Genomic DNA, 18,771 nt, shown 5'->3' with positions numbered 1-18,771 from the left:
AGACAACAGGTGGGGCTGGTTTGAAATTTTGTGCAAAATACACTTCACTCAGCACAGCTCCAGAAAGGCACTTTTGGGGGACAAGCTGTTATGGTGTACTGCTACCTCACCTCTTCTCAAATCTCAAACCACCAGCCTTAGCACACACATGGTCAGCACAAGAATGTATTTTGCCATGTGAATGTATTTGCCGTTTAGGTTAAATTTAGTCAATATTCAGTACTCTCAAACCTTAAGGTCTCACCTTCATGCTCAGCATAGCTGTTCCCCAGTGGTGGCCCATACCGATAGGTCTCCATGCTCTCGGCTGGTTCGGACTTTGTGGGGACTGGGTCATGCTGGTAGAGCAACGCTGGCTTTATCATCCCAAAGTCCTCCTGAATCTTCATCCCTGAATAGATAGTGCCTGAGACGTTTTCTGCCACGTGGGTATAGCTCTGAAGATTTTTCATATCACAGAGGTTGTCACTGTATTTCAGCGTGGATGGCTTGTAGGCCTGGTAGGACACCTTGGTGGTGGTTGTGATGACGGTTTGCAACGGTGGGGCTATGGGAGAGGGGCTGGGACCATACTTGCAGGTGTAGTCCCCACCATAGTAAGGGTGGTTAGTGCTCATCTGCATCTGTCCATAGTCACTCCGGTCTCCGCTGCTAGTTTTCCCCCAAGCTGGTTTCAGTCCGTAATGTCTGCCAGGGTTATCAAAGCTCTTATCGTGGGTGGTCACAGCATTGTAGTGAGATCCATTCAAACCGAGGGGGTCAGCATCAATGGCAGGACTTGTCAGATCTTTGTAAAATGTTGGGTAAGGGCTGGAGCTTATAAAGGTAGGAACTCCAAACTCGTAGCTGCATGGCCTGGGAACATAGATCCTTGGATTGGGGCACTTTGGGTATGGCAATAGCTGGTCCTCTTGGAAGCTGGCTGAGTCATAAGATGCTTTGTAGAGGTCAGCATTTTGCAGCGAAGGGTAAGACTGGGCAATCGAAAAATTGGTGTCTGTGATGATACCGACCCTTTCTGGGCCATCCATGCAGGGCAGACTCTGTAGGTTATTGGTGTAACTGCCGCTGTCGTGGTACCTTCCTGCCTGACAAGGACAAGTAGATCTTTGAGATTCAGGAATCGATACTGCCCACACACCCGTATATGTCTCAACACTTGTGCTATTGCTTGTTTTGGCCCCAAATGAACAGACGTAGTGTGGTATAAAGCTTTGTTTTGCCCCAAGATCCCCAGTACATACTTATGACACCCTTTTAATTGACTAATGACTTTGATTTACCTCTGAATTTAGAAGTCTTTTTTTTTGGGAATGGTGAGAAGAGGACATTTGCTTCTTAATTGCACTTCGTCTTGCCTCTGCTTCCAATTTACTCTCTGGCCTGGGGTGGTCGTGGACTCCTTTAGCCTAAATTAGGATTAGCAAGAAATTAGATGTGAGCTAGAGGGGGGTAAAAGAATAGAAAATTCAGTAAGTACCATGAGAGATAGCCACGGCACGGCCTGTGGTTTGGCACAAGAGAACAGGGAGGAGAAACTAAACAACAATAAATAATGATTTTCAGGTAGATAGAAAAGTCAGTGAGAACTGCAGAGCTGATGAAGGAGTAAAGGTGTTACCTATGTTTGTGACATTCGGGAGTAGCTGATTAGAACCAAGGGGAGAAAAAGATTATAAATTTAGTTTGGTTGGTTTTCTGCAGTCCAGGATCTCGGTTCTTCTTTATAACAGCTGCTGCTAAAACAGTATAAATAAGCTTTAAAGAAGTTTTACGCCACCAGATGACAAATATTCCCTACTCTAAAAAAAGTAAAGACCTTATTGAAAAGGACTGAAAAGTGTACCCTGGAAAACCATCCAAAGATGCTCTGCTATGGAGACAACTGTGGATATGTAGATCTATGTATCCAAAGCTATATTGGTATGCAATGAAACCCTGTATTCTACATGTCCTTACCCATTACATTCCCCTAAATGGATCTGCATGTAGTTCCTAATACAAAGTAGAAAACTTAAAATTGCTTTTAAAATGCAGCCCTTTCTCAAATAGAAATTAACTTTAAGCAAGGACTTATTGATTATTTTGATGGTAAAGATCTTCAGTTTTTGCATGTCTGTAACAGAATATCTGAATAGTAATAATAATAATAATTCTCACCTGTATGTGGCCAGTTTGCTTCCATTTACTGACTGGAGAGTAGAACTTACTGCAGTGTGGGTTAGGGAAAAAAAATAAAATCATCCAGCAGAGAATGTAATCTCTTAGAACAGAAGCTTTTTTTGTGAAATTTTTGTCCTAATGTTGCTAAAAAAGAACAAATCAACCTGAAATTTCAAACTTTAGCTTTCTAAATTTCCTTTTTTCTGGCAAGTTTTTAAATCCTCTTAATATTCAAAGGTTATTTTCACATGAGGTAGAATTTTCCCATTTCAACTTGTGCAATTTAAGTAAGGCTTTTCTTTCGCCATTTATTTATTTTAATAGGAAATAAATATTAGGTCCTTGGTGAGATTCAGTTGTCAGATGCGCCAGGTGCAGGACAACATTTTTGTTTATATTTGTGTACTGTAAACAGGAGAACTTTAGACATCTGTAACGACGTTATGGTTAAAATTGAATATAGTTAACCCTCAAGTACTGCTTTTAAGACAGCCAACTGTTATTATAGGACAAACATGGCAAGAACAAATAAAACAAAGTAATTCAGTCATAGACCAGGAGTCTACCATGCTCAGTATTACAAAATTACAGAGAAAAAAAAAAAGGCAGGGAGGGAGAAACATCTCTCTGGATATAATTTATATATGTGTGTGCACATATGTATGCATGCTTTTTACCTGGAAAAATATTGCTTTGCCATCAAGCCTCCAGAAGTTAGTGACTGGATAGCCACTGTGTCCTCGGCAAGGAATCAGCTCAAGGGCCGAGTTACAGTTTGGGCAGGCTTTCTCTGCGAACAGAGATAAAGAAATGACTGAGGACTTTGGTTAAAGGCAAGTATGCTGTCTGAGAGTAAACAGAGCTCAAGAGCAATAGGATCAGCCTTCACTGAAATTCAGATTAAAATGTGATGTTCAAGGAAATGCAATGTAGGCTACCAAGCATAACTGAATGGTATGGACTAGAGCTGCATCTTGATATAAAAGCTAATGAGTTAAAGGGTTTTAGATCCATTTTGGTATTTACGGACAGACATTGATGAAATTTGGAAATAAATGTATTCATCACAGCCTTTGCAATTATGCCTTCGTCTGCATGCAAGTAAGGGCGATCCCAGTTTAGAAGTCAAACCCAGCTGAAAGAAAGGAGGTCCCCTTGGGCATCCCAGCTCTCCTTGGGCGCCTCTCACTTTGCTGCTTCTGCCGAGCCTTGTCGCATATGGCGGGGCGAAGCTGCAGCTGGCCTCCACCGGGCAGAGCACAGCTCCTGGCGCACACCACCACCCCCAGGCAGGACTTCTTGAGGATCTGGCAGTTGTGGTTGTTGGTGTTGCGCATGGCCCAGCCGCTGAGGTGTCTCTGCGCATTCTTCTCCTCGCTGGAGTAGATGAACCGCACATAGCCGTCGGGCCATTCCTGGAAGGTGTCAAAGTGCTTGGGCTCCTGTGGCAGAGCAAGTGGGGTTGGAGGAGCAAGGAGGAGAGCAAGAGAATATTAGCAGGATATTGCGACCTGGTGGTTTGCCCTGTTACAAAATACATAATGGGAAAAAGGGGCTTTTTCTATCACCACGCAAGCAATGAAAAAAGAATATTGAAAGAGTAGCTTATTCAGAAATGCTCTATTAAAGAGGAAAGGCAGTCTGAGCTTCCATATCTCAAAAGTAAGTCAGGATCTTTTCCTCTTTTGCATCATGATCTGTAATAACGCTGTCTGTTGTCAGAGTTGCCTATTTGAAGCAAGGTGACCCAGCCATAAGAGATCGGCCTTGTTACTGGAACTTACTGGCTGGTGTACCTAGACTGTGCCTAGACAGGACAGAAGCTGCCCCACTTGTAGTTGCTGTTAAGTTCTCCTCATTGTGGGATTGTGCACCTGCAGGCTGGTAACTAGAAGTTTTAGCTAATGAATGGTTTCTTAAAGTGCATCTAATATAAGTTGAATAAGGCTTCTGCCAAAAAATCAAAGTAAAAACAATTGTCATTGTAAACATATTTCCAATACATGTATAGGAGTTTGAAGAAAGAAAATTTCAGTTTGGGACGTCACTGGCTTTCTGGAGTTCCTTACCAAAACAATGAAAGAATAACTAAGATTTTAAACTCAAAATATTTACAGTATAAAAAAAGAGTTCCTGCAACACTCATTTAACGTATGCATGTACCACATGTGAGCAGTCCAAATGAATGCAGGTAAACTACCAGCTTTTACAGTGTTACGCCATTCTATAATTGCATGGGCTCTGTAAAATTAAATAAACTCTTAAGATGAAAAAAGTTGCGAATTAACAACACAAACTCACAACTAGAACAAAATGGAGTGCTCATTGACAATAAAATGTTACATCAACAAACCGATGAAATATTTAGATAGCTTGAATTATAGTAGCAGAAAATAGTCAATCCGAGCTTCTTTTCAACATTTCTTTAAATGGGGAAGGAGGGAAAAGGAAACTGGCCAAACAGTGGACCTGAAGATTATTTTAGGGGTTCATATGCAGCTGGCCAAAGCTTTATATCAAATCTGTATCTTTATTTCAAATCATTTCGTACAGACTACTGCCACCTGTCAAGACCCATATAATTCTATTTGAAAAGGTGCGGCAGAATTAAACCAGCTGTAAAACGAAGCTTTGCTCGGGGGGAGGGGAAGCTTTTTTTTTTTTTTTTTTTTTTGTTCCCCTGGCACCCCAGCCTCCTGGCCCCGCGGTATAGCCAGCCAGCGATTTTCTACTGCCCCCTCCCTCCTCTCCCGGTACCTGCGGCAGTTTGGGGTCGTTGATGTCCCAGGTGAGCTTCATGCCGGGGGACAGCGGCGGGCGGCGACTCCCGCTTTTCTATGCGGTCGGGGCGTCCCCGGGGGAGGGGGGAGCTCCCAGCCGGCCCCGCAGGCGGGGCAGCAGCGCCGCCAGCCCCCCCCGGCGGCAGGGGCTGCTCCCCTCCCCCACACCTCTTGAGTGGGCTCCGAGATGGGGGGGGGGGGGGGCAGCCCCGGGGGGGTCTTGCTCAAATCCACCCCCCTTCACCGGGGGCTGCGACCTCTGCAAATTTGAGCAGGGTCTGGAATTTTGGGGGGGTGCCGCCCGCTGATGTTTGATTTGGAGGGGGGCTCTGAGCTGCCTGCGGCTTGAGAAACCCCTGGAGGGAGTCAAGGGGACTGTAGAAATAACCCGCTCTTCCCCTTTAGATGTAAACGAATTAAGCGTTATTAAGCGCGTTTCTCCTTTTACGCTATGCTCTACTATGACGTGAGGTTTAAACCACAAAACCAGAGTCAGTGCCGCCTTATTGATCGGCGTATTTTAACTTATTGGAAAGTTACAGGTAACGCTTTTTGTTACCTTTTTCTTTTAGGAAGAAATAGCCGATGGGGTTTTTTTGGGAAACAAAAGTTTGGTTTTAGCTCTCAGAAACAGAAAGAAAAAAAAACATAAAGTATACATAATACTATATTTTGGAGATGGAATCGTTGAATAGCTAGCACTGCTATAATCTTTTAAACGATCCCACCTGTTCTGAAGGATTTTCTCATTTGCTTCCATTCCCTCTGGTCCACTCTAAAAACTTACTGAACTTTACCTTTAGTCGTTTATAAATTAAAAACGAGCCTGTAACAGAAAACACTGGCTGTGACCCCCCAACAAAAAGCAGCCCCCCGGGCTCCTCTTTTGTGCGCCATCACCGGGGTGCGGTGTGGTCGTGGTGTGTGTCCCTTTCCCGCCACACAGGTGCGGCTTTTTAGTGCGGGTGCGAAAATCGGCTTTTTTCCCCTCTCCCCTCCCCCCACTAGTGCTGGGGGACAGATTCAGGTTTGCCGAGGGACGGGGAGCGCTGGGAGCCGTAGAAAACGCCGGTGGGCGTCTCTCCTCTATCCCAAACGCGAGTGTATCCAGCAGCTGGCCGTGGTCGTGCGAGGGTCGTGGGGAGGGGGTGAAGCTGCCCCAGCACCTTCTCCCCAGCCTCCCGGGCCGCCCCCCGCCGCGGAGCCGCAGCCCGGAGTGCCCCCCCGGCATGGCCCAGGTAAGTCCCGCTCCCTGCGGCGGGGAACCGGCAGCCGGACCGGGGGATGGAGGGGGGGGGGACAGACAGACGGACAGACAGATGAGGATACGCGGTGTGATCCTGCCGTGGGACACTCACGGTGTCCTGCTACCGCTTCTCGTCGTTGCGGCTTTGGTAAACCTTTGGGTTGTGGGGTGGTGGTATTTGAAACTTTCCTTAGGAAATAAGGAAGGAAAAGCAGCCTTTTGGGAAAGATGGGGTCAGTCTTCAGCTCTTGGGCTTTTCTTTTTTTTTTTTTGTGATTTTCTCTCCTTTTTCTTTTTAAAGGAAGGAAAAAATGAGGACCGTAATAAAGAGATGAATGTCAACATGGCAGCCGTAGCAGAAGACTATGTAAATATCTTTTAAATGCATCCTTAACTTTATCTTACAAATAGCTATATATGCATTTCAAGGTGCATTCTTAAATGAATAGGGGATGACCTAGAGGTTTTAGTAATTTAATGTAATCTTGTAAAAGCAGCAGACCCCTTAATCTTGTCCTTAGTAAGCGGGGAAAAAACGATTGTAATAATTGCAGGACATGGTAAGGATTGCAAACAGAGTATACTAAAGGAGTTGCTTATTTCCTTATTCAGCATCCTTTAAGATTGCTCAGTTTCAAGTGTCCTGTCTTCTTTTTTGAGATTAGGACTGTTGTTTCATCTTCGGATCTAACAGTAAAATGAAAGTAGAGAAACAAAGTAAAAACAAATAAATAAAAAAGCCTACGACTTTTAAAATAGCGTTACAGGTATTTTTTCCTCATCAGCGGTGCAACAATTCAGATGCCAGCTTACTTTACTTGTCAGTTGTTTGCTTCCTCCCCTCCGCAGCTCGAATCGCTTCTGACTGATGCTTTTAAGGGGAAGGGATATCAGAAAATAAGTGAACTGCTTCAAGAGAGAGAAATAGAGCTTCCCCAGAAATACAGCAAATCTCTCTTCAGTCAGCTAGACAAAGCACTGAGAAAGGCGAGTACCATAAATAATCTTATGGTTATATATATTGTATATATTATATTATATATATAATCTTATATATATAGCGTCTTAACGCTCAGCTCTATGAATATCAGACTAATGAAGCACAGCACTCTGTGTCTCTGTAGGAGCTGGACAAGAATGAATTCCAGAATGTTTCGCTGCTGCTGAAATGTATTCAGCTCTACTTTAAAAGTGATCTTCAAGAAGGGACGAGTTTGTTTATTGAGCAAGGACTGGTACAAAAGATGAGTATAATACTGTATATGAGTTACTAATGTGATTTAATGTTGCTTGCATCAGGAAAAGAACTCCAAGGAAGTGAGAACCAGAGGATGGCTTATTGGCTGTGCAGAAAAGAAATATTTTTTAAATATATTGCATGAGCTGAGTGGGAAAAAATGCTTAGTTTCATTGCATTACTTTCAGTACAACAACTAACATCATGGCTTCACTTATTACCTGACTGAATGGGTTTATGGCTTTTTTTTTTTAAGCTGACAATGGAAGGAGAGGATGAGTTTTGATGAAGTCCCATTTGTGAAGTGATACAGAATTTCTAAATGCATTTTAAGTGCTTCAGCAAAATACAGTTTTAATAATAGAATTGATGAGCAATTTGTGCTTTTGTAATTTCAAAAACTGCCGTGCTCTTTATGAAGGTCCCTTTTTAGATATATGGTAAACCAGATGCGTTTAGTCTGCAATTGTGTTTTATCTTCTGGCACGATACTGATTTCAGCTGCTAATACTTGTAGGGGCAGAAATGCACTTGTGCTGAAGTTGAGCAATAGCTGGATCTAGTGTAGCTAGGAGGGAACAGTTAACACTTGCTTTCTGTTGGCAGAGTTGTACCGAGGAGTCCTCAGTTCAAAATGTTATAATCTTGCCTTGTAATTACACTTTTCAGGGATACAGTTGCTCAAAATTCATGTATGGAGAGTTTATTAATGAAGTTTCACCAATCTGAGCTCTGTATCTCCAGTGAAGCACAGATTTCTGTTTAGCTATAGGTGTGTTATGCTATGCAATATGTTTAATAACATAAATTATTAAAATAATGACTTTGAAAAAGCTTCATGAATTTTTAATACACTATTTTTCTGTGAATTGATGTCCTCTGGAAATTTCCATAGGAGTTACGATGCCACTAGCACCGTGCATTGTATCAAGGAGGTCCTGAGCACCAAGAGTAGGTGCCTTGAGATGAGAAAGGAAGACAAAAGGAGGGAAGGGGGGGGATAAGTCCTGCTGAGGGGGTGTGAGGGTGGCACTTCTCATGTCCTCCTAGCAAAATTTGAGCTCCTTAATGCGGCGTAGCTTTTGACACAGTACATGACTCTGGAGTTCAAGGACTAAAAAAGCTCAGTCTAGGTGCCTACAGATTTATCTAGTTTAAGGATTATTAACCCTTCTTCCCAGGTTTTAACTGATTCTTTTAACTTTTACCTGGTATCTTGGTTTGAAAGAGCAAGAGCATTTGTGATCCTCGTCGACGCAAACGAGAATAAATTTTTAATGTTACTGCTTGAAGACTTCTTTGACTCTGCATTGGTACGTACGTGCATTAAGGAGGCAGAAGGGTTGCTGTTATTGGATAAGAAAGCCATAGTTCACAAACAAACAGTTTTCTGTTAAAAAATAAGCAGTTACGGGGACCCTGTGCCCTAGGACTGAGCCTAGGGTTGCAGCTCAGGTGGTGGGGATGAGCAGTGCCCCCCAGGTGTGTGCTCTGGGCTTCCATCGGGCTGAGGTTTGACACACCTGGGAGAAGCTGCTGCGGGGCTGCACAGAGCTGCGGTGTTTTCTCATTTTTCTGACATGAAGCCAAGTGTTTGGTTTTTTGCAGGAAAATGGGCAAGTTGTTGTGATGCATTTTGTAAAGAAAAGCTGTTGTGCTGAAACTGCCCTTAAAAACACAAGTTATTCACACTGAGCTGCACCTGATGTGCAAACGTGTTTGCCCAAGGTGGTCCTGGTGGTTTGTTCCTGTGGTGGTTGAAACAGCTGACTTTTAAAGAGTAATCTGAGCTGCTCACAAATCTCATTTAGGTTTCTATTTTAAATATTTGTAACTGTAAAGGTATTGGAGGCCCAATGATGTAAATTTTCAGTAGGAAGAATGCTTTTAGCTTCTTGCCCCAAGCTGTTCCCCCAGTGGTTTACTGGAATTGTGCCACTTTGTGCGTCAGAATTTATTTGAATACTTATGGCTCTTTTTAGGAGACTTGATAAAAGATATTTGAGCAAAATCAAATTTTCTTCTTTCTCTACTAACCACATTGAAATTATATGAAATACTGTATAAATTGTTTGTCAAAATTTGATTTGTCTTCCAGCTACATTTTTTCCATATGCTTTCACTGTGGAGGATGAAGTGTGGTTTTATGTGTTGTGTTTTTTCATTATTATTTTTAATTTTCCTCAGTGGGCTTTAACGCTCTTCAGATATATTTAGTACTGTAGTGCGTAAACATAAAGTGGGTTTTTACATAGGCCCATGTGCGCAATAAAAATAACAAAGTGATGCCACGATGTGGGTTTTCCAGGGAAGCTGAGGGCACTGCGCTCTTGAGTGCTGCTAAAATCCCCAGGGGAAGTGGGTGCGTTGCTCCCTTTACTTTTCCTGCACGATGCCAACCTGTATGATCGGGGTGACTGTATGTGACATTCCTGTATCAGGTGGCACTGCTTTTCCTGATGTGGGTGCACAAATGTTTTATGTTATTTAGCCTCGGAAAGGTGTGGCGGTGGGGGCATAAACACCTCAGTGCTTTGAGTATTGCTGTTCTTGGGTTGTGGTGTGTTAATGATGGCTTCCTTGGCTTTTTCCATCAGGTGATTTGCAGATGCAGTAATGAAGGTCAGTATTTTTTTTCTCCTTCCGTTCCTCAATATCCTGAATCTCTATCTCAGGAACACATTTCTTTATTCTGCTTGAACTCTATCCCCTTTCTTTTCTCCCTTCTGCTCCCTTCCTCCTCCTCTCTGCAATGTTTTCTTTCAGTCCTCTTGCTGATTTCTTTCCAGTTAATTTTCATTAATGGTTACATCAGAGCACAAAGCCTTTTACTGTTTCACTTTGTTTGCTTGTTTTGAATATGCTAAAAAAAATAATAATCTAGCTGTGGTATCTTGTTTAAATGGTCGGCATGAAGTATTTCACTTGGTCAGAGTAAGTGGTGCTTCTGAAAGGGGTTCAGGCTAGACAGTCTGCTCTTGCACATCTATTTGTAGTTGCTTCAGATTTATTCCCTTGCTGAAGGCAACTACCTCTGCAGAGGAACATGGTAACTTCAGCCCTCCTAACTTGGGAGAGGGATCTCTGTCTCGTTTGTTTCAGTGGCAAGATTTTGCCTGTGGCTGCAGCTGGATTTCCATTAGGGTAGGGGAGCGGGTGCTTTCAGGAAGAGCAAGTGTCTGTGTGCCCAGACATCCAGGCTCACAAGTCTTCAGGTTAATACTGTAGTCGTTTGCTCTGTCGACTTTGACAAAGGCTGTATATTACGGATTTATCTCTTGTGGATAGTAAGTAGCTTCTCCTTTCTGTACCTATTTAAATAGTTACCCAGGTCAGCAGTTAAAGTATCTGGAGCTTTTGCTACAGAGAAGTTACGAGTTCCCTTTTCTATCCAGGATTAGATGGTTGGAAGCTTTGTTTTAAAATGAATTCCCAGCTGGGATATTTTAACTCCTTCGACACATCAAACTGTAGTTGCTTCAACTGCCTTTTGTATGGACACCAGCTCATTGATAGCTGTAACCTTTCAAATGATTTTTCTAGGGAAGAAAGAGCTGGTGAACTTATTTTTGCCTGAACTAGGGCATCTAGTGACAGAAGCAAATATTTGCTGTGCTCTGCGGCAGGAGGTAAGACTCCTACTAGGAGATACGTGCACACACAAGTGCGTGTAATTAGATACAAAATGTGAAAAACATGTTACTGAATTATTTCCCTTCCTTTTCTGCCCCTTTTTCTGGGGTTGAAAGGCTTTGAGGACCCTCAACTCTATACTTGACAGTGTCCCACGGGAGGAGAGAAAGAAATTCCCTCTGTCTGAGGAGATGTGCTCGCTCACGTGAGTGGCTTTTCCTCCAGCTCCTGTAGCTGTCTTCCCTGCAACAAGAGCTAAAGTTATTTCCACTTCAACTCATTGCATTATGTTGTTTCAGGAAAGACCTTGCAAAAACTATGCTGGAGGTTGGTGGTAAGAAGTATTTAGTGGTTATTCTTACGAAGCTGGGGTTCTCCGGCTTTACTTCATCTGCTTATTTATCGTAGATGAATTATAATTTAAATTATTTTCTTGTCAAGAGTTGATTTTTGGGAAGGAAAATCAGATGGTACTTTAAGAAAATATTTATAAAAAATTGTTAGATGCAACAATGCATTAGTTGTTTCTGGTTAGTATTAGTAATTCATATTAACTAATAAGAAAAGCTGAACAGATGTGTGTAGAAATGTAATTAGATCAGCTTTATGTATGTGTTTACAAAGGATGCTTCCTGTTAGTGTTTAAAAAATAAATTTTAACTACTTTGCCACAATGTGGACAAATTTCATTTAACAAGGTTTTATAGCCTCTTGAGTGAAATCTTCTTTGTTTTCTCCTAGTGATAACGCTTTCCTGGGTGTTACTGTGGTTATGTCAAATGTAACCTAATCCTAGTGAGTTAGTGATGAGGCTTCACTCTCGTCCTCTCCCTGATCCCCAAGAACATCATGCATGCGTGTGTGTTGTGGTTCTTTGTGCTCTGCACCTTGACCTTGCTGAGCCAGGGGGAGCTGAAGATGTCTGGAGCGAACGCTCGGCTGTTACCCTCCGTGGTCTTCCTAGGTGAAACTGAAGCTAGCTGATGCATATGACTGTGTAGTATACGAGTGCAAGAGTAGCAGTGCTATAACCCTCTTATGCTGGGGGGTGATATTTATCCTGTGCTTATGTTTACCACGTAGATTATGACCTTCAGGTTGCCCTTTCAGAAGCACTTTGTAGGTTAATGACAAAAAAATGGAGGGATGACCTTGTTCACCACTGGTTTGAAGATAACTATCTTGCTGAAGCTTTCAAAGAGATCAAGGATAGAGAATTTGAGACGGTGAGGGTCCTTATTTTGAAAACAACATACTTGACGAGTCTGAATAGGGGCTAGTTTTGGTTGAGTTCAGTCAGGATGTCCTTGTAAGAAGTTCCTACAAAACTGATTTTATAAATATGCAAAGTTATTTAGTTATTTGTGGACTTTTTTTTTTTTTTTTAATCTGATAAATAGAAATTGGCGTATTGTTAAAATAACTCTTATTTCTAAGTTATTTTACTTCTAAAGTATAAATAAGTTAATTTTTGTGGTCTGTTTGGAGGCTTGCTGGTCATAAGTTGGGTCCAACCATTTGTAGCAACTTAAGTTTCTTCCCCAGTGGCTTTTGGCATGACACTGAGTAGTTAAAAGCTTGTAACTGGAGTAGAGGTTACGCAGCCCAATAGAATAACTCTTTGCAAAGGGAACGTAGCCTGATTTTTTTTTATTTATTTTTTTTTTATTTGTCTTGAAGGACTGCAGAAAATTTCTTAACCAGCTAAATGAGAGGCTTGGGGATGAAAGAAGGTAAGCTGTGAACCAACAGACTGAATGTGCTGTCATTACTGCAGAGGGGAAAAACTAGGATGGTAAACTGATGGGTTATATTCCAAAGAAAAGGATTTACATCACACTCATGAATAAGTTCTTAAGAAAGAGATTTTAGTGGTAGTTCCTTTGAAAGTAAAACCAAAGAAGATAATGCATCACTACTAAAATACTCTATTCTTTAAGCTTCTCCAAACTTAATTTACTTCCAGGAATTTATTAATTCCTTCTTGAACAATAAGATTAATAACCCATCTTAAATGATTTTTGTCTTTCATACATTCAACATTAGAGTCTGACTTTATCATGTGAAGTCTGCTTTTCTTCCAGAGTCTATTCATTTCCGTGCATATCTGCTTTTGCTGACATGAACGAGGTAATAGTCCTTAACACTGTGACACCTTCCCTACAGTGTTAGCACTGTTAAAATGTTACTTTCTGTGGTATATGTTTGGGTTTTTTTACCCCTCCTTGTTTTTCGTTAAAGAGCTTAATTTTCTGGAGTGTGAAGTGTAACCTTCTATTTTAGTTGGAAAGTTTGCTTGTTTGTCACTTAGCTCCCAACTTATTGCTGCTGACTTTGCTTTTGTATCAGCCAAATGATAAAGGCAGCGCTCCTCTTCATGGTGGTGACAGAAGAGAGATCTCTAAAAGGAAACAGGAGGACAGAATAACTCTGATTCCTCTGGCAGAACTGCTCCCAGACTTCCAGAAAACAAGATTAGCCTGATGCCCATGTAGGGAGAGGTCATAGTCAGTTACAGATCCCGCAGATTGCTTTACTTGTCTTTAAGTAAATGTATTTGTGGCACCATTCCTGACAGTTGTATCAAATCAAAACCAAGTCAGTGGAAGCCAGTTCCACTGCTTCTGCTTATCTCAAGTGCTCAGAAACACAGAAAACTTTCATAGACTTTTTCCTCTTGCAAACATGAGCATTTGCGTGCAGTATTGCCTTTCCCTTGGCTGATGTAGAGCAACATCTGACTTTGCGAGTATGTTTGTGTGGGCAGTAGGCTGGAAACTTACAGATTAATCCAGATTCTTATTTCTGTAAGGTATGCATATATGTAGGGCAACTTTTTCCCATTTTGTCTTGTTAAAAAAAAAAAAAAAAAAAAAGAGAACTGCTGTTGTGCTTCCCCAGGTGAAGAAGCCGTCGGACGAGAAGCTGGAGGAGTTCTGGATTGACTTCAACACTGGCAGCCAGAGTGTGACTTTCTATGTGGACAGTAATGAGGTAATAGCAAAGTCCAGGTGGCCTCAGGCTAGCTGGCTAATGCAGTGGGAGCTTGCTCAGCCCTTCTGATGTGGTGGTTTTGGTTTTCAAAGGGTGCTCTTTGGGACTCTGTGAGGCTGTCGAAAGAAGCAGTCAGCAGTTACAGCCTGAAGGGTAAGGTTTTCCAGCCAGTGTTATCCTCTGTTTGGCTGTGGGTTCACAAGGCACAGGGAGCCAACCTAAAATCTCACCGTCACCGAAGAGAGTTCCTGTGTCCCCCCCTCTCCCTATTGCGCACTTCGATGGTCACCTTGCACCAGCTCTGCTTGTTGGGCTGTCTGTGGGCACAATAACCTGCCCACTCAACCCAAGCACGATGTGTTGAGGGATCAGTTTATAGATGTGCTAGGGAATAAAATAATCATCTAGGTCCAATGAGAAAGAAATGAGTAAACAGAGTAATTGGAAACGTGTGGGCAAGATTTAAAAAAGACTGTGAAAAAAAAACCAAACAAACAATCATTCCTATGGTTTTGGGGTGATATAGTGAATGTCTTGTTCTAAAACGTTTTTAATTGCTTTTTTTTTTTCATGCAGAGGAGGATGGAGAAAATATTGTTAAAATTTACATGAAGATTCCTGCTACTCTTAACAAAACAGAAGCAACAAAAATCAAAATATCTTTCAGTGCTGAGTTTGAAGTCTTAAGTGTACTTAGAAAAGTCCTGGGAGATGAAAAAATGATGGTAAGCTCTTAGTATGAGTTTTTCTTTTCGAAACTGTATTACTTGATATATATTGGGCAAAAACATTCAGTGTGGGTTTTTTTGGGTGGTGTTTTTTTTTTTTTTTTTTTTTAATGTCTGTTTATTATATATCTATCATCCCCTTGAGGATTTGTAGCTGTCCATATTGGTGTTCTTAGCTTTGGCCTGGAAGAGAGATTAGAGACTTTAGAAAAAAAGTTTCAGGGGACTCAAATTTGTGGTTTAGAAGCTGGAAGGTTAAACTGGTTTGTTAATCAATTCAGTGTGATATGATTATTTTTGCTGAGTTTCTGAAGTAGGAAAATGAAGTCTATGGCGTTTAGTTTTATAACTTGAAGTATAAACATTCTCTTACACTAGCTCAAAGTGTTACATTGCACAGGATGAGCAAATTGTGACATGAGAACCTGGAGAAGAGAAAAGGGATGCTGCAAGACACAAATCTTAGATTGACTTTGTATAAGTTGCTTCTAGATTAAAAGTAGAGTACTTTTAAAACCTCAAGTTTTTAATAAGCAAATGTAAAAGCACAGGGGATGTGTGTGATAACATTTACAAAAAAAAAATAAAATGGTTAACTTCTTATGCTTGTGATTCATCCACGCGCCATGCATGGGGTAAATAGCTGTAGTATAGCAGCTGTCAATTATCCTTGCAGGAGCCAAGACATTTCCAAATGGTCAACTCAACTAGCACCCAATGATTTGCCAATGATTTGTTGCTGGCGATCAACAACTATTAGTTGTTAGTAGCTGCCTTTACCAGATAAAGATTCTACTTTTATTGAGATTGCTTTCACATGGGATTAATTCACACCAACAGATAAATGTGGCTGAAGAGGAGTCTGTCCATGCTGGGAAGGAAGCCAGACAGAATGAAGCAGGTGGTGTTTTTAAAAATTATTATTTTATTTTATGAAATTTAAATTGCTCGGTTTTAAAATGAGCATCTTTGCTTGCAGTTAATCACATTTTAAAAAATAAAAAAAGAAGAAAAAGCAACCCCCAAGCTCAATCTTCTACTGTTTATATCTCATGAGCTTGGTAACTGGTGTTTGTGGTGGACGCTGAGTACCTCTAGCCCGGGGCGTGAGGATGGGGCACCATGGCCATGTGCTGCTGGGATTGCATGGGCAGGGGAACAGCTTGAGGAGGGTGGATTCATGCACTGGCAGGCAGCCTGGCAAGGCAGATCTCAGCTGCTGGCAGATCTCTGACATGCAAAGAGTCCACAGTAGTTTTTTTTCTCCAGCTGCAGCTATAGTGCAGTGGGATGCAGGCGTCTATCTTCCCTTGCTTGCCCCATGCGTGGTTCCTGGTTTTGCTGCGTTGTGCTGGTGCCTGTGGGAGAGTCTCCTCAGGAGGGGACAGTGGCATCTGTGTGCCCATGGAAGCATAGGTCTTCTGATGGACCAGCACTTGCACCTTGGCACTTGACATGCTCTCTCCTCTGTGCAGTGGGTGTGTGTGGTGGGGCAGCCTCTACCAAGGCTTCCTGCTTCTTTCTAACAAGATGATGTGATAGGGAACGGTGCGCTCTAGTCCCATTAACCAACGCAGAGCAGATGATGCCCTGGAGATGCTGGGGCCTGTTGTGCAAGGGCAGCTTGGGGATCAGAAATGCTCACCCACGGTCCCTGTTTGTAGAGGGACGAGCAGGAGCCTCAGCTGCTCTCTGCAGGAGGTGACCCGCTGCCGTATGCAGGGACGTTGCGAGTGCCCTGTGTCACAGGGCTGTCTCTGCCTGTGTCCCAACTACAAATGTAAGCTGTGTGCCTTATGGAAGGAAAGACTCTTAGCTGGACCTGTAATAGCCATTACTTCTTTCTTCTCACCAGCCTACAGCCAACACTTTGTGTTTCTTTGAGTTGGACACACTGAATTTTCTATGATCAAATGGTGGCACTTCCCATGCTGCCAGTGAACATCTCCTGCAAGATTTTTCCTTCCTGGATCACTGGGCTGAGTTTAATTTTGTTCCAAATATGATGGATATTGAGGGAACACAGAGCCTGAAGTATATGCATGATGCTTGCCTGCGTGACCAAAAGGAAGGTCCAAGCCCAGCACTGGTGTCCAAAGGGAAGAGAAAGTAGCTCCTTCCTTTCCCTCCACCCTGCTCTGAAGTTCTTCTGTAAATCCGCACAAAGGCTGTGGCCCATAGTTTGAGGAAAAGCTGCTTTCAGTGCAGGAGAAAGAGGTGTGCATGATGAAAATTGGTCTCTTAAACAGGAAATATTTCCTCAGCTCAATTTCAGTATCAAATTTGTATGTGGCTTGTTTTCTATATAGTGGTCTTTTGTCTCTGAAAACTGGGATATGTCCTTGCCTGTACTTCAGTTTTTAAAGTGATTATTTTTTGTGTGGATTATTCCTTGGTGTAACTTGCTTAACAGATCTTTCCCGGTCTTCTCAGACAACAAACTCGCAGCTCACTTTCTACTGCTACCACCCCCCATCTCAGAAAATGAATCGCGAGTTTGAAGAGCCCTTAGGTTAGGTAGTATTCTTTCTGTGCTCATGTTAAAACAAATTTTTACTCTCCTCTTAGTTACTGTGCATTTCAGATTCTTCCAGGTGAATACCTGAAAGAGCTACTTCCAGCTCTACATGTCTGAGTCAGTAACTTCTTCAGTAGTCCTTCCCATTTTTCTCCAGTTACAACCCAAAATGAGCTAGAATGGAATTCCTCCAGATTCTGGAGGTGCAGGTGAGGGAGAAGCTCCTTCATCAGTGTTCACCATGAAGCACACAGAGGTACAAGGTGGGCACTAGTACTTGAAGCAATCAAGGAGTAGAACGGGCAGAAGGTAGTTCATCTGTAGTGAGACAACTTTTGCAGTTGCCAGGTGGAGATTCAATGGAGGGAAACAGAGATGGTGGAAGATGCTGCTGATCTGTTGCTTTAGCCAGACGCAAAGGGTTGTTCTGTGTCTTCCAGAGCTAAGTCAAGGTAGCAATAATATAATAAACTTGTATGTAGTACAAGGGGCTTAAAAGGGGTAGGCTCAAGGTGCTGTTTATTTAGTATTGCAATTCTGCACTAGGTAATTTGGAGGTGTTTGATGGTTTTGTTCTATGAAACAAGATCTCAGGATGTTTGCGCCTAATAAGTTGTATGGTTATGCTTTTATGCACATGTATAAGAATGGAAAGGAAGTGTGTGTGTTCAGTTACTGCAATAAAGTTCTCACCCGTTGCTGTTCTGCAGTGGTACCCGAGTCCACTAATCCAGACGGCAGGAAAGATCCTTCAAACTCTGAAAACATGGAGTCTGTACCAGGCAACTTAGCCCCTCAGCACAGCCAACAGTTAACAGGCACCGTACCAGTAAGTGTTTGGTGTATGATGAAACAGTCCTTGTGCCCCTTTGCTGCTCCTTCTAGTCTGCTTTTTTATAGGTGTGGTTAAAACCTTCTTTCAAAGAAAACTAGTTTGTATCCAGATATGACAAAGTTTTCAATCTCCATCTTAAATCTGTGAGAAGTCAGTCCAAACACTTGCCTTCAGAGCTTCAACTTTGGCAAAACTGCTTTAAAAAGAAAATAAATTGTACTCTCTCTTATAAAGGAGATGGTGCAATGCTCTTGGTGAGGAGCTCATAGTATCGCTTATATGCAACCTAAAACGTTTTTGTGTGTGGCTAATGATGAACCTGTCATCCATCAATTGCCACAGGCTAGCACTGAAAATATCTGTTCCCCCCAAAACCCCCTGCTTCTTTATTGGTCATATGCATGCTCTGTTCATGGTTTCATGTCTCCGAGCAGAAAATGGTTAACTCTGGTGTCACCATGATTACAGTGAGCCAGCAGACTGATGTGGAAGATGCTAACCAAGGCTCAGGTCAGGCATGGCTCCCTTCAGTTCCTTAAGTTTGACCCAGTTATGTGTCACCCAGGTGACACGGTGAAGGCTCTGCTTTTGTGGGCCTTGCAGCAAAAGCAGATAAAGCGTTTAATAATAGCTCCAG

General features: G+C 42.3%; 2 protein-coding genes across 2 annotated transcripts in view; one reads left to right on the top strand and one right to left on the bottom strand.

The window, feature by feature from the left end:
- Positions 1-209: 209 nt before the first annotated feature.
- Positions 210-4,962, bottom strand: GCM2 (glial cells missing transcription factor 2; the record flags this gene model as incomplete). The annotated part of the gene is made up of 5 exons (XM_082479254.1): positions 210-1,088; positions 1,284-1,409; positions 2,841-2,953; positions 3,353-3,605; positions 4,921-4,962. 5 exons carry the CDS (start codon positions 4,960-4,962, stop codon positions 210-212), a joined length of 1,413 nt encoding a protein of 470 aa, XP_082335380.1.
- Positions 4,963-5,394: 432 nt separating this feature from the next.
- Positions 5,395-18,771, top strand: part of SYCP2L (synaptonemal complex protein 2 like) — a gene marked incomplete at its 5' end in the record, with an annotated part of 30,814 nt that continues 17,437 nt past the window's right edge. The window contains 20 exons of the mRNA XM_082499194.1: positions 5,395-5,485; positions 5,952-6,181; positions 6,491-6,556; positions 7,039-7,176; positions 7,314-7,424; positions 8,608-8,739; positions 10,024-10,048; positions 10,970-11,055; positions 11,176-11,264; positions 11,359-11,393; positions 12,143-12,285; positions 12,740-12,792; positions 13,144-13,189; positions 13,961-14,053; positions 14,146-14,206; positions 14,630-14,778; positions 15,622-15,682; positions 17,195-17,293; positions 18,010-18,128; positions 18,569-18,638. Coding sequence (XP_082355320.1) covers positions 5,395-5,485; positions 5,952-6,181; positions 6,491-6,556; positions 7,039-7,176; positions 7,314-7,424; positions 8,608-8,739; positions 10,024-10,048; positions 10,970-11,055; positions 11,176-11,264; positions 11,359-11,393; positions 12,143-12,285; positions 12,740-12,792; positions 13,144-13,189; positions 13,961-14,053; positions 14,146-14,206; positions 14,630-14,778; positions 15,622-15,682; positions 17,195-17,293; positions 18,010-18,128; positions 18,569-18,638 — 1,897 coding nt within the window. The remainder of the gene's footprint in view (positions 5,486-5,951; positions 6,182-6,490; positions 6,557-7,038; positions 7,177-7,313; positions 7,425-8,607; positions 8,740-10,023; positions 10,049-10,969; positions 11,056-11,175; positions 11,265-11,358; positions 11,394-12,142; positions 12,286-12,739; positions 12,793-13,143; positions 13,190-13,960; positions 14,054-14,145; positions 14,207-14,629; positions 14,779-15,621; positions 15,683-17,194; positions 17,294-18,009; positions 18,129-18,568; positions 18,639-18,771) is intronic.

The sequence above is a fragment of the Vanellus vanellus genome, assembly GCF_965231255.1.
Source record: "Vanellus vanellus genome assembly, chromosome: 2".
NCBI classification, from domain to species: domain Eukaryota; kingdom Metazoa; phylum Chordata; class Aves; order Charadriiformes; family Charadriidae; genus Vanellus; species Vanellus vanellus.
Note: the sequence above shows the minus strand (reverse complement) of the source record. Positions and strands in the feature narration are given on the sequence as shown.